Raw genomic sequence first — 15,810 nt, forward strand, 5'->3', positions numbered from 1 at the left:
CTACATAAAAAGATGAGATATGTGTCAGTAACGTGTACTTTTATGCATGCTTATCCCTAGACAATTTTATAAGTACTGATTTTGGTAGTGAAATGCTGTTTTACACAAAATAATACACTAATAAAATTAACCCAAATGTGTGAATAAGATAAATTCAAGAAAAGATCATCTAAAGTTAGCTGCCAAACATTTGGACACTAACTCCAGGATTCTATAAATGGAACCCAAAATTGTGCGCCAGTTTTGGGAATGTGCCTGAGCTGCACGTGCAATTTAATTAATGAGTCGATAACTAGCAATAATTGGGCACTAAAACTAATTATTGCAGTGAATTGGCTCCAATTAGGATTTGCGGGTGTGTGAATCTCTTCATGAAAAAAGTGGTTAATAAGTCCCAATAAATAGAAAAAATAAAATAAAGATCCATACTTTCCCCATTACTGTTCAATATTTACTTGGCCCCACTTTTAACACTCTGTCAATCCATAGGCTTTACAGTATATGCCTATGCAGATGATTTTCAACTTTTGCACACTATTGATCCCAACAGTTCACATGACATATCAGAAATCAATCATAAGTTAGCCAAAATTCATGAATGGTTAAATAACAATCAATTATCTCTAAGTATAACTAAAACTTCCACTGTGCTTTTCTCAGGGAAAGAAGGAGTTCAACTTACTAGTCCAATAATAATTGACAATAAGCCCCTCAATCAAACAACCAACACAAAAATTTTGGGAGTCTTAATAGATAACAATCTCACTTTCCAAGCACACATCAGTGCTCTCGTTAAAAATTGTTTCTACAGGTTAAGGATGATTCGTTCGCTTGCCCCACTTCTCGATTCATTTTCCCTTAATACATTAATTCACTCCTTAGTTATCGCAAAATTAGATTATTGTAACTCCTTATTAAAAGGAGCTTACCAAAAGGATATAAGACGTCTTCAACTCATTCAAAATATTGCAATAAAGATTATTACAGGTTCTAAAAAGTTTGATCATGTCACACCTCTATTACAAAATGCTCATTGGCTGCCTATATCTTACAGGATTAATTATAAATTAGCTCTTCTAGTTTTTAACACATTAAAAACCAATACTCCTGCTTTTATAGATAGGCTCTTGATCCCTTACAGTTCATCCAGAGTTCTCAGATCAGCCTCTCAATCTACCCTTAATGTTCCTTCATTGAAAATTATCGGAACCCGCTGTGCGTCAATTTTCTCTGTTACTGCCCCAATGTTATGGAATTCTCTCCCTTTGTATTTAAGATTAGAACAAGATTTGCAAACTTTTAAAAAGAACTTAAAGTGTCTTCTTTTTAAAGAAGCATTTAACTGATAGTTCTCTTTTTAATTACATCAGTTAATCCCTGAGCAATAATATCAGTTAACTTCTTTTCCCTTAAATATATACCTTTATACTTTTATAATGACATTTTTTAGGCCTTTTTATTTTCCTTACCTCCCTAATGTGTTTTCCTTTTATGTTCTCTTTAAACAAAAATTGTATTTCTTCCCCATTTTCCCACTGTTTCTAGTTTTCTTTTTGTCCCAAGGATGTTACCCTCGTTTGTGTAGTAGAACATTATGTATAAGTTAGTTTTGTTTTTAAACTCTGTTTTTATTTTTGTAAAACACTTTGAAATTGGAAAAGCGTTTAATCAAACAATTTAATAAACTTGAAACTTGAAACTTGATACCGGGCAACTCAAAAGGGGCGTGGCCATGTGAGGGGCATGGGTGGGTCAGGGCCTTCACCAAAGATGCACGCAGTATTTCTGAATATCAGGGATCTGCACCTATCTTGTGCACCAGGAGTTACACCAGGTTCCACTTGGTGTAAATCCTCGTGTCCAAAGCCTGACGTGGAAAACAGCTCTAAGCACTATGCTTAGAGTGCCTTTTATAGAATAGCGCTCCACGCTGATTTTTTTAAAAGAGAATTTACCTGGCTAGATTTTTCCGTTTTTAAAAAATTAGCTAGCATAACCCTTTGGAATGTCTCTTTGAACATGTAGAGGCCAGCTCTTTCAAGGGAAGATTAGATTAGGTACTTACTTTGATAATCTTCTTTCTAGTGCATAGGCACATTCTTCTTGAATCTGTGGGTTATGTACCTCTGATCGCGAGTTCTGATGTAGAGAGCTTCATTTACATTTTTCTGCTCTGCCTCTCCTCTGGGCTGTCCTGTAATTCTTCAGTTCGTATCAAAGCAGATGCTCAGCTCTAGAGAAGAAAACATAACAGGGAGGGGTATGGGAACTATCCCCGAGAAACAAGTCTGTTCTGCTCATAGTACAACATGTAACACACAATAATCATGAACCATTTATAACATATAACGAGGTAGAACGAACAAGCCACCTATCTGGGTGCAACCTGCACTAACAGTCTTGGAGATCTGGAAAATACCCCATGGTCTCTTTAAAAAAAGAAGCGCCCTTGTTAGACAGAGCAAAGAAACAAAATATCCAACAATATGGGCATGTCTGAGACAGAAGGCAGGCTAATGTACATCTGTCAGGGCGAGCTTCAAGAATGATGTGTCTATTTACTAGAAAGAAGATTAACAAGGTAAGTACCTAATCTTCCCTTGAACCTGTGTGACATACCAAAGGGTGTCCGGTCAAAACCGCGGAAGACAAAGGCGCGCGCCGACAACTGAGCGCATTGCGGAGGTGCGCGCCGAAGAAAATAACTGTTTTTAGGGGCTCCGACGGGGGTGTGTGGGGGGAACCCCCCCACTTTACTTTATACAGATTGCGCCGCATTGTGGGGGCGTTGTGGGGGGTTTGGGGGGTTGTAACCCCCCACATTTTACTGAAAACTTCACTTTTCACTAAAAACAGGGAAAAAGTTAAGTTTACAGTATAATGAGGGGGGTTACAACCCCCCAAACCACCCACAATGCCGCCGCGATCTGTATTAAGTAAAGTGGGGGGGCTCCCCAACAAAACCCCCTGTTGGAGCCCCTAAAAACTGTCATTTTCTTCGGCGCATGCCTCTGTCTTGCGCTCAGTTGTCGGCGCGCGCCTTTGTCTTCCGCGGTTTTGTCTATGAACCGTACCAAAGCAGTGCTGATTCTAGGGTGGGACAGATGAGCCTGCTGAAAGTACTGAAAATCCGAACGCAATATCCAATTTGGCCGCTACATCCATTTTATAAAACTTTGTGAAAGTACGGAGGGAAGACCATGTGGCTGCTCTACAATTTTCTTCAGGGGAAACTGCTCTAAATTCTGCCCAAGAAGATGATATGCTCCTAGTGGAATGTGCCTTTAAGGATACTGGAGGTTTCTTTCTGCTTGTGATATAATCCGAAGAAATTGCCATAGAAATTAATCTAGAAATGGTCGCTTTCGAAGTCGGCTGGCCCCGGTGGCTAGTACCTGCCAGCACAAAGAGATGATCCAACAGTAGAAATTCATTTGTCACTTCTAGATAATGAAGGAACACTCCATGAACATGCAGCACCTTCAGAACTTTGTCACTCTTCTAGGACCACGAGGACATGAAGGCAGGAAACCGTACTTCTTGGCTGATGTGAAAACTTGATACTACTTTCTGTAAGAAAGAGGGAACTGTTTGCAGTGATATTCCAGACTCCAAAAATCTGAGAAAAGGCTCTTTGCAGGATAAAGCCTGCAGCTCAGATACCCATTGTGCTGATGTGACCGCCACTAAAAATGTTGTTTTAATTGTCAGGTCCATCCCTGACACTTTTTCCAAAGGCTCATATGGAGATCTACAGAGAGCCCATAGAATGAGATTAAGACTCCACGTTGGAAAAGACTGACATACTGGAGAATGCAGATATAAACTTTGCTCCCAAGGAGACGGTAACTGACAGTGGCGTAGACAGCCTCGGTTCCCGTCCGACATCACGTCCTGGTCCCGTGACCAGGAAGTGACATCAGAAGGGAGCTGAGGCCAGCGCGAGCATCAGATGGAAGATCCTACTCATGCTGGCAAACATTTAAAGAGTTTCGCAGGGGGGCAGAGAGGAGGAGAAGTTCTGGCGCCCCCATAAAGGTGGTGCCCGGGGCAGACTGCCCCAAGCCCCCCATTTACAACGCCACTGGTCCCTGAGCTTCCAAATTGGTAGTGCAAGCTAGCCAAGCAAGTGCCCTGCAAAGCAGGCTGCCTCTTGGCTACAGACCACTGCCCTCAGAATTTGTGTTCTCTTGCAGCCAGAGATGTCCTGCAACTGGGATCCTCTGCAGCACCGAAAAGCCTCACGACTGGGTAAAACCCCGAAATTAAAGGAAAAATAAACACGAGCAGAACAGACAGACTCCTACCATCTTGCATGTAGAGAATAAAACTAAGGAATTACAGGACAGTCCAGAGTGAGGGGAGGTGGAGAAGAAAAATGTAAATGAGGCTCTCTATACCAGATCTTGCGATTGGAGGTACACAACACACAGGTTCAAGAATGATGTGCCTACTGCACTAGAAAGGTACATTAGTACCCATTGATTTAGCAACATCTCTGCTGCAGGGATCAAATCCACAACTTCAAACACAGGCAGGGATTTCCTTATAAATTTCCTGCACATTGTTGAACAACTTAATGCTCCCTGAATCCCAGGCCTATTTCTTTTTGGTGTAGTTGAAAGTATTTGTCTTTAGCTGAGGGATTAGGATTTATTTACTATCTTTTTGAAGAAATCCATTCAAGGCGGTGTATAGCAAGAATAAGTCAAACATAAGCAACAGATATTTAAATTAGAGGGGAAGTAAATGTTATAAGATTATTAATTAACAACGAACAGACTGCAGATAATGTACAAGATGCAGGCGTTGTTTATTAGTAAATGCAGTAACATATACAACCTTATAGCCAACCAAGGGACCCTTGTACATTATCTGCAGTCTGTTCGTCGTTTTCTGGTTGCTGTTGTTTACTGCAGACTACTTTGGATTTTCTTTCTCCCTTTTGTGCATAAGATTATTAATTACCATCAAATTGAAACCTTATAAATAAAGATTTTTTTTTTTGGTTTATATTTACAGAGAGGAGAGGGTAAGTTTCTGCTGACCTTCCTCACAATTCTGTCCAGGTAACTATTTGATTACCTGGCTAAAACCATTTGAAAACTATCCTTCCCACAAGCTCAGGCATTTCAGGCTTTCTAAGCTCAGGGAGGTTGTCTTGAGTAACCATTTGTGTCTGCTCCAATCTGGCTTTACACATGTGGCTATCTGTATGAACACCCGTGTATCTTACCTCGCAGACACATTGGTTGTAAAGTTGGCACACTCATTGGCATAGACCAGTTTGGTTGTTCCTGTTATATCTTCCCACTGGGCTTGGGCCGTTCCCCCTTGAAGAATAAACAGATTAGGCTTATATTCAGTACTATTAGGCTGACACAGTACTACAGGTTTCTTCCCTTGTTTTCTTCCCTGTACTCAAAAATGTGTTCTGGAACTTTCTAAGCTAATGCTTCAGAGGCTGTGGCTCATTTTCTAACTGATCTTTCCTGCCCGCACATTCCCTCTGATACATGCATGAGGTGGATTATCACTCCTTACACAATTCAGGAACTTCTTCTCATGTTACCCCTGTACATTATAGCCATGATTAGTATGTTTTGCTCACACAATTGTATGTGAATGCTTACATTTATTGTCTTTTCATTTGCATTATATAATTCAAGCTAGCATTAACTTCCTGGGTTCACAGCTCATCCCTTTCAAGTGACACATTTCCTCCAGTCACTGAGAAACCTGACAGGTTCGTGTTTCTTTCCTCCAAGCACCTCTCTGATCCTACTGGTCTTTTCCTCAGCCCTCTAGTCTTATGAGTATTCTCTGCTTCTGTCCGTGCAGAGCATCTTGGGCTCCAGAGCAAGCTGTCCTTAGCTCTCTGTCCTATTCTACTCTGGAGAAAGACAAACTTCCTTCCTGCATTGAACCAATAAACTAAACTAAACTAAACTAAACCTTAAGTTTATATACCGCATCATCTCCACGGATGTTGTGGAGCTCAGCACGGTTTACAAGAACTTAAAATATAGGAAGAGAAGGAAAAAAAAAAAGGTTTACATGAACTTATATATAGAAGAGAAGAGTAAGGGGGGATAGAATTACATTTTAGTGAAAAGCCAGGCTTTCAGTTGCTTGCGGAATAATTGGAGGGAGCCCAGGTTCCGCAGCGGGGTAGTAAGGTCGATCCAAAGACCCGTGATTCTGAAGAGAAGGGGTTTTCCCAGTTTGCCTGTATAGCAAATACCGTGTAGAGAGGGGAAGGATAGTTTATACCTTTGGGTGGGTCTGGTAGATTCAGGACTTGAGGAGTTATAAGATAGTGGGATTAAGGGAGGAAGGACATCCTTTTTTCACTAAAGCTTAACTTCTACCTTTGCAATAATTCAGAATCCATTTCTCCAACCACTCATCTTTCACTCCTTCAGTCTGGCAATCTGTCATTCAAATGATCAGCTTCCAACATGTGGGTTCACTCTGGGGAAATGCTTAGGGGGGGGGCTCTTTTAAGGGGAGGGTTCTTTGAGTGGGCAGACTTGTTGGGTCGTCGGCCCTTTTCTGCCATCATACTCTATGTATCTATGTAACTTCAAGGACTCATCTTGCCAAGGATTTACCCGGACATGTCTTCAGTTTAGAGGACTATCCAAGCATCTGGACGGGTTTTCAAAACCTGGCAGTTTGTTTGGGTTTTGAAAACCGTTGAGCTCTGGGCCGCATTTGGAGAGCATCTGCGCATGCACGGCTATAACACAATGACGTTGCATGCATGCACACATGCATGTAACATCATTGATCACATCCATGCATGCGCAGATGTCCTTTAGATGCGGCCCTGAAGAGAAGAGGTTTGTGTGGGACCGGGGTTGGGGGACGGAACAGGGCGGGGCTGTGGGCATAACGGGGCGAGCCCATGCATCCTCTTTTTTTTTTTAATGTAAAAAAAAAATATCTGGTAATCCTAATTCTACCCAGGCTGAACTCTTCAACATGTAGTAAGTTATCTAGTTAACTTATTTGCAATAGAACAGTTGAAAATGAAAGAAAACGAGTCTTCCTTTGGATGCTGGCATGGTTTAGCTGGCTGATTAAATAAGGTATGGATACACATTGTGAGATTAGTGCAAAGCACCTTTATTCTAATTAGCCTGGGATAACTATCCCAAGTTATTTAGAGTAACAATCAAAAGGGAGCAAGTTCTCCTAGGCTTGTGCGGTTGGCGCCATGATTGTTGCAGTTGTCTGGGCCTTGCCACGTCTGGGTAGGTGGTCGCAGCGAGACCCGGACAACTGCAACAATCAAAAGGGAGCAGCTTTGTATGGAGGTAACAGACAAGGCATTAAGGGGAAGCGGATGGGATTTGATATACCAACTTTCTGTGGCTACAATCAAAGCGGTTTACAAGTTACATGCAGGAAGATAGAGAAGGTGCAGACAAGTTGAAGAGTGCAGACGGTGTGTGACAACATGACACACTTCCCCTTCCTCCATTTGCAAACTCATGCATGTCTGTCCGGGTCCTCGGTGTGATAAGACATGTTAAAGTGTGCGGTATGAGGCATGAGTAAATGTGTCTGTGTGTGTTTGTGTCTGTGTTTCTTTCTGTATCTGTGTGTGTGTTGATAGGTGTGCACATGCATGTGTTGTGTATTTGTTACATGTGCCTATATAATAGTGTGTTTTCATGTGCATGTGTGTATCTTTGTGCCTATGAAGACAGGCATATGAATAAGTATTATCACTTGGGTGAAACACACCAAAAAACTGGAGGGAGTTGGAGCTGGAGATTGAGAGGGTAGAAGGAAAGGGGGAAGAGAACCAGAGAGACAGAGAAAAATCAGGACCTTAGAGAGATAACAATTAGGGCCTCAGAATGAGATAACTATATTATAAACTGAGGAATGTGTGTTGGCCTTGATTGGTCAACAACTGCCCTATCTGATATCTCTCTGAGCCCTGGCATGCAAGTTATAGACCTAAGACTGAGTTTTTCTTGATAAAGAGGTGCATCTCACCAATGACACTGCAGAGCAGGCGGAGACTTGTGGTATCTCCCTCCCCATTATCCCGCGGGTTGTCCTTCCAAGACGGAGGCAGAGGGATGCGCAGCCCTATGGGGCGATGGAACTTCCTCCGTCGGGGTTCAACAGTTACGATTGGGCTGAATGTGGCCTGGTTGCCCAGCAGCTTTGAAACAAGTTCATCTGGTACAGGTTGAGCCTGTGAAGAAAAGAGATTCTGGTCATAATACAATAAGATGTACATATTATGAGGGTAAGTGTATAACAAGGCACTTAGGCAGACAAGGCACATAAGCACATACATAATGCCTGTTTTATAAAATGCAACATGTACTTATGTGCCCTTAACAAATTACCCCGTTGGACTGCAGGTGCAGGCATTCACATCTGCTCCAAGGCCTAAGTAAAAGAGGATATGCATGTACAGTAAAACCTTGGTTTGCAAGCATAATTCATTCTGAAAACATGCTTGTAATCCAATGCACTCGTATATCAAAGCGAATTTCCCCATAAGAAATAACGGAAGCTCAGACGATTCGTTCCACAACCCACAAACTTTAATAGAAAATACCGTACTGTAGTACGTACTGGTATTGCAAGACCTGGCAGCGTCAGAGAGAGAAGAACCATCGGCTCAGCTGTGACACGCATATATTACATTACATTACATTAGGGATTTCTATTCCGCCATTACCTTGCAGTTCAAGGTGGATAACAAAAGAATTATCCAAGATGTAGTACAACAAGAACTTACAAAAAAAAAAAAAATGGTCATTTTCAAAAAGAGTAAGAAATGGGTAAGGTTATTTGTTTGGGGTAGTTGGCTTTATTGAGAGGTGGAGTTTGAGACTTGCGGTATTATTTCTTTTTACAGAGTTTTCTTGAAGAGTATGGTCTTTATACAGTGCAAGACTTCACAGCATCTTCGGCTCAGTTGTGATGATGTGTCGCACATATACATACTCGTATTGCAAGACATCGCTCGTTTATCAAGTTAAAATTTAATAAAACATTTTGCTCGTCTTGCAAAATACTCACAATCCAAGGTTTTACTGTATTTTATAATGTGTGAATCTCACAGCTGTGCCCACATTGTATCTCTAGAACATGTACGCCATACTATGTAAAAGCACATGCTATGGGTCAACAGTGCATACTTTTTTTTAAAGTCTTTATTCATTTTTAAAACTTTCAACAAGTGTAACATAAGATACAATTATTTTATACTTTAACAACACTTAAAATACCATCAAAGTTTAACTCACATCAAATATCCCTTACCCCCTTATATCCAACAATTGTATTTAAGCATAATAAATCATAAAATATTCCCTCCCTCCCTTCCCACCCTGGACGTGTATGAACAAAGGGAGAAAATAATATTCATTCTGTACAATATTTTGTTAATGGCTCCCAACCATCCCTAAATTTCTTAAAATGCCCCTGCTGTATGGCAGTGCATACTTATCTGCCCACACCTAAGACAATTTTATCTGTTTGTTTTTTAACTCAAGTGATGTAAAAATTACCTCTCTTGAGTCCAGTGCAGGCTCCAGAACTAAAGTGAAGCCGCTCAGTCTAGTCTATGAACAACTCATAGCCCTGCTCACATTTTCCTATTCGGTGATGTAATTCAGCAGTGGGTAAAAGTCCAAAGAGACATATTCAAATGAATATGACTTCTTTTAATCTTCAAATATAAGGTCTAAGTTCAAACAGTTTTGGTTGCCATTACGATGTATTTGGTGAGGGACCTGCAGCCACTACATTTCCAGGCCTCAGGGTGAATATTATAATGAATCACTACTTTATATATAGTCATATATTGCAATCCATATAATGCATTATTTTATAATCCAATAACATAGTACATGATTCTACCTATACAGCATTGCCTGCATTATCAAATCCTTCTTAGGGCATTTGTTTTAAATTTCAGGTACAGTATTTTCCATGTGCCATAAAAAAACATGCCTTTTACAGAGCTGAAGCTGTACAGCAGAATCCATGATCATCTAATGTTCTTTAACTCGGGTTTCTCAACCCAAACCTCAGGGCACATACAGCTAGTCAGGTTTTCAAGATATCCACAATGCATATGCATGAGACAGATTTCCAGAATAAAAAACAGCACTTTGTGGATAGGGTTACCATAAGTCCGGATTTACTTAGACATAGAAACTTGATGGCAGATAAAGGCCAAATGGCCCATCCAGTCTGCTCATCTGCAGTAACCATTAACTCTTCTTCTCTCTAAGAGATCCCACGTGCCTATCCCAGGCTTTCTTGAATTCAGACACAGTCTCTGTCTCCACCACCTCTACTAGGAGACTGTTCCACGCATCTACCACCCTTTCTGTAAAAAAGTATTTCCTTAGATTACTCCTGAGCCTATCACCTCTTAACTTCATTCTATGCCCTCTCATTCCAGAGCTCCCTTTCAAACGAAAGAGGCTCGACTCATACACATTTACATCACGTAGGTATTTAAATGTCTCTATCATATCTCCCATCCCGCCTTTCCTCCAAGGTATACAGATTGAGATCTTTAAGTCTGTCCCCATATGCCTTATGATGAGGACTACGCACCATTTTAGTAGCCTTCCTCCTTTTATATCTTTTTGAAGGTGCGGCATCCAGAATTGTTCACTCTCACCCCGGAGTTAGGTATGGCTCAACCCTGTCCACACCCAACTACCTCCTCCACACTGCAATCTTCGGGCTGCGAGGTGAGCCTGCTGCCTTTGGCAAGCCCTGGAAGCCTTCTCTCTGTTGTGACTTAAAGTTTCCATGTAGGCAGGACACTGCAGAGAGAAGTATTCTGGGGCAGGCCAAAAGCAGCAGGCTTACCTCACAGATATTGCCAGCAGCCCAAAGATTGCAGTGCAGAGAAGGTAGGTGGGGGGACATGGGAGAGCCATACCCGACTCCAAGGTGGGGGTACTGGAGAGAGAAAGCGAAAAAAAGAAATCATGCCACCAGATCCTGCTGGGGCGTGGTGTTGGGAGAAAGCACCTGCAGGAGAGAAGAGGGGGGTGGGGGATGGAAGGAGGGAGAGAGAACAAAAAGCACCTGCAGGAGTGGGGAGGTTGGAAGGAGAGAGACAGAGAAGCATCTGCGGGAGAGGGGGGTTGGAAGGAGAGAAAAAGAAGCACCTATGGGGTAGAGGGGTTTGAAAGGAGAGAGAGAGAAGCTTCCATGGTGGAGGAGGGGGGCTGGAAGGAGAAAGAGAGAGAAGCATCTGAAGTGGAGGAGGGCTGGAGAGAGAGAGAGAAAGTAAGCAAAGCACCAGCAGAAACATAGAAACATAGAAGAGAAGGGGAGTGAAAGAAAGAAAAGCATCTGCAGGAGAGGGGGTGTTGGAAGGACAGAGAGAAGCACCCACAAGGGAGGGGGTTTGGAAGGAGAAAGAGAAGCACTAAAAAGGCTAAAAGGGTACAGAGGATGGAAGGGGGACTAAGGAAATGGGTGAAAAGTGGGAGGTGGGGCAAGGAAGTGTGGGTGGTGTAGGGCTGGGAGGCAGGGTCATGCACCCACGTTTTTGTCTTCACAAACATGGTAAGGCTGGGTGTGTCCTGAGGAATGGGATAAGAAGCACTACTTTAAATCACCCACAATTTATCTTAAAGGAAGTTTGCTTTTCAGCAAATTTACAAAAACTCTATGGGGCTCCTGCCTGCTTGAACTAGGCTGAGCTGGCCAGCTGTTGATAATCGGTGCTGCAGAATATTGATTCCAAATGTCACAGCACAATCTGGGCAGTGTCGGGGCGGTCCAAGAGTGGAGTCAAGGCGGAACTGGAAGACATGAGGAGATCGACGATGTTCAGTGTGGTGCCCGCATAGTTAACTGGGCAAACAGGGCCACATAAAATGAAGACCTATCTTTGCCCCATTAGTCAGTTTTACCAGACGTCCAGACGGCTTTTCAAAACACAGCACTTTGTAGCGCTATAGAAATGATAAGTAATAGTAGCAGAAGTAGAAGGGAGATACAGAATGAAGGTAGGGAAAATTCTAGGGAATGGGGAGGGAAAGGACACTTCAGAGGGAGCAGGAGAAGAGATCTCAGGGAGGAAAGACAGAGGATTGAGGCAAGGAGGAGGGGTGGAGCAGTGATGTAGTAAGGGGGAGGCGAGGGGGGAGGTCCGCCCTGGGTGTGTTGGCACCCCTCCTCCTCTCCGCCCCCCGCCTCTTCTCATTACTCCCCTCCATGCGTGCTCCCCTTCCCTTCCCCCCATATCTCTAGTTGAAGTTGTTGTTCGTGGCGGTCAACAAAGTGCTCTTCATGACTCCCGTTGTCTCTCCCGCTGACATCACTTTCGGGTGCCGCGCATAGGAAGTGATGTCAGAGGGAGAGCTGATGGGGTTGAGAGGAGCACGTTGTTGAGCACCATGAACAACTTCAACTAGAGGTACGAGGGAAGGGGGAGGGAGCGCGGGTCAGGTGGGAGCGGGGGGTGGACATGTAGGCTGGGGAGGGATGCCACCCCCCCAGGTGCCTCTCATCCTCGTTATGCCACTGGGGAGGAGAGAGAAATAGAAAGCAGAGGGAGGAAGGGTGTGGAATGAGGGTGGAAGAAAGATAATCTCCAGGAACAATACAGTAGCAACTCAGGATTCACACGTTCCCTTCCCAACACTGATTCAAGATTCTTTATTTTTGATATACCGTCTATAAAAATACATGTCTAGACGGTGTACATTATAACAAATTATAAAACCAATTAAAGGGAGCAAATAAAAACGGTAGTTTATCAAATGTTAAAAATACATGACAGATTTAAATTAACATACATGAAACGAAAGGATAGTAGGGGAGGGAGAGGTTGTTTAAAATACATCGAAGTAAAATTAATAAAAAAGGACGGTAAATGGGGAGTGATAAAAACAATAGGAGGGAATCACTCACTTCATCCCCAACAAAGTCCCTTTGGACCCCTTATTTATATATTCCCTCCTTACTATCCCCTCACTCTTATCCTTACACTTTCCTGACACTCCCTCCAATCTCCTCATTGCTGTTTGGTTACTTTCTCCCTTCACACTCTCCACATTCCCTCAGTCACTCTTCTCTCCTTTCCCCTGAGCCACCACAACTATGATAGGCCCATTCTCTCTCTTTACCTATCTTCTTCCCTCCATGCAATTCACTTACTCACTCTTCCTGTGTCTTCACAAGCCCCCCCCCCAGGTCTCTCTTCACCATTCTAGCCCCTCTCTCCCTACTGATTCCTTTTCTGACCTTCTCACATCTGCCTACATCCCTCCAGTCAATCTCTTGTCTCTTATGTCCCCCAATTATTCCTCTCTTTTATGCCCAAAGTCTCAAATTAATCTAGCAGCAGCTCCGCCAATCCTGCTGGAGTTGAGGGAGAAGGGCAGTTTTGCCTTTTCATTTATTTCTCTTACTGTCTCTAGGATCAGACTTGCAGTTTGAACCATGCAGGGCACTCTAATCCTGGCATGGATCACAACACAAGTTGGCCCCTAGCAGCAGGGGTGGAGGAGGTGCTAATTCAATTCTACTCTTTTCCCTCATCTGCAGGTCAGTGATTATAGCCAACCATTTTAGTTATCTGAAGAATCTTAATAGAAATAAAAAAATGATGACCGACTGCCTTGGGGTGAGGTAACAGGTCCAATAGACCGATCCTGTTTTTTCTCCCTCAAGGGGGCATAAGTTTTCATTTTCACATTAATTTATCTAATAAAATCAACCAGAACTTCATGCGTACCAGCTCAGGTGGTTCACTTGATTTAGAGTGAGGTGGCTGTTGGGAGCGGCTGACTGTTGGGCCCTGCAGCTGTTCTTTTACCGGCAGGTCAGTGCTGCAGCCCGATGGTGATGTGGACTAGAGCTGATATTTTGGGGTCGAGGATTGCTCCCTGTAGTTGGAGATCTTGATGTTGCTGGCTGGACTTCACCTCATCTGTCTTGCTTGGACTGTTTTGGGACTTTGAGTTTTTTGTTTTACTTTACTTTAATTATATTTTTTTTATAATTTTTTTTCTTATCATTTTCTATTATTTATAATTAATTTTTTTTATTATTAAATTTTGTTATATCTTTACTATTTTATTTAATTGTTATTCAGGTACTTCAGCTAGATTGTGAGCCTTCGGGGCAGATAGGGAAGTTCTAAGTACCTAATTTTATTTTATTGTAACCCTTTCTGGGCTTCTGGTGAGGGCGGGCTATAAAAATGAACAAATACATAAATAAATAAATTATGGGGTTTCTAACTCTGAGAGAATATCTTCTCTTCACTCATGGCTACACCCCTTATGTCAGGGCTGGAAAAATTCTGGGAACGAGGTCATGTAGATGCCTAAAATTCAGAAAAGCAGAAATGAAAACAAAAAAGCAAGCAAAAAATAAAATAAAATAAAAGCACTAAACTAAACAAGAGCAAAATAAAAAAAATAAACAAAAAAATAGGCAAAATAACAACAACATAAGTCAAAAAGTAAAGAAAATATTTCTCTAGCTCTTAATTTTTTATTTTTTTTTTGACTAGCATCAATAATCCCCAACCGCTGGTCATTGCTCTTTATAGGAACTGAAGGACTAAAGGAAGCTGGGTGTCTGAGTCTTTACACTATTATATCTGTAAAATTAATAACCTATGATATTTTGAGTTCAGGACAGAATAACTAGTGACTGCTCAGGAAAGGCCACCTTAATTATGTTTGATGTCAGCATTATGACATAGCATTCACCAGGATGTCCTGTAATGTGTCACATTATCTCATTGGCCTGCTGGAAAACTCTGCATGAAACACAGATGCATCACAGGACGCCATAAACCAGACACACTATGCATTTTCCTCCTAGACACGAAAGGGTAGAAAACCCTTAGTACCTAAAAGGAATGACAAGGGGAGGGTTTCCCACGGTTATCCACGGGAAAGAAGACAGTGACAAATTCTGTTACTGTGTCGTTCTCTACCTAGCGCCCACATCAAGTGTCTGGATTAAACAATGATGATTTAATAGACCCTCGTTAATTCTTGACACCAAACATATACCTAGATTCCTCATAAACTGGGGTCCCATCACTCACTGCATATTCCATAATTCAGGGTATCAAACTGCAATCCTAGAGGGTCACAAGCCGGTCTGGTTTTCAAGATATCCCTAATGAATAATGCATGAGATATATGCATAAAAGGGAGGCGGTGTATGCAAATTTATTTCATACACATTCATTTCATAATCTGCATATCCTGAAAATCTGACTGGTTGGGAGTCCACTGGAACAGATCTAAACATTTTATTCAGTAAAAAAATATAAATTTTATCAAATGATAATAAACATAAACAAATATCACTGATCTCAGCTCTGTCCCCTCCCATTTTCATTGGAATTGAGACAACAAATATTTCCCTGCTGTACAGTGTAGGCGGATCCTTTGAGAGGCACACTACTGCACAGAGCTGATGAGGACACCAGTGATACGGACGCACTAGGTATATGGTACAGAGAAAGACCTCAGTAATTGCATACACACTGTTGTGCAGTGCAGGCTGGGATTTCAGTGAAAAAGACACACTGTTGAATTTTTGTTTTTTCTGGACCAGTGAAAGTTACTCAAAATCATTCTCAAAGTCAATGCTTCCCAATTTAATTCTTTCAGAGACTGCTTTAATTCTAAATTGCTTACCTGTAACAGGGGTTCTCTGTAGACAGCAGAATAAATCAGCTACTCAGGTGGCAACATCATCTGTCAGTGCTATGGATTGACTGAGGTGAAAGGACAATACCACCTTTGGTAAAAGCTTTGGGTG

The 15,810-nt window shown here is 42.1% G+C and overlaps 1 protein-coding gene across 10 annotated transcripts in view; it reads right to left on the reverse strand.

The window, feature by feature from the left end:
* The window catches only part of ANK1 (ankyrin 1), a 355,025-nt gene that overhangs the window by 103,826 nt on the left and 235,389 nt on the right, over window positions 1-15,810 (reverse strand). For all 10 annotated transcript variants that reach the window (XM_033948942.1, XM_033948947.1, XM_033948950.1 and 7 more), the window contains 2 exons: window positions 8,014-8,218; window positions 5,237-5,333 (listed from right to left, as the gene is read on the reverse strand). In XM_033948942.1, coding sequence (XP_033804833.1) covers window positions 5,237-5,333; window positions 8,014-8,218 — 302 coding nt within the window. The remainder of the gene's footprint in view (window positions 1-5,236; window positions 5,334-8,013; window positions 8,219-15,810) is intronic.

The sequence above is a fragment of the Geotrypetes seraphini genome, chromosome 6, assembly GCF_902459505.1.
Source record: "Geotrypetes seraphini chromosome 6, aGeoSer1.1, whole genome shotgun sequence".
Taxonomy (NCBI): Eukaryota; Metazoa; Chordata; class Amphibia; order Gymnophiona; family Dermophiidae; genus Geotrypetes; species Geotrypetes seraphini.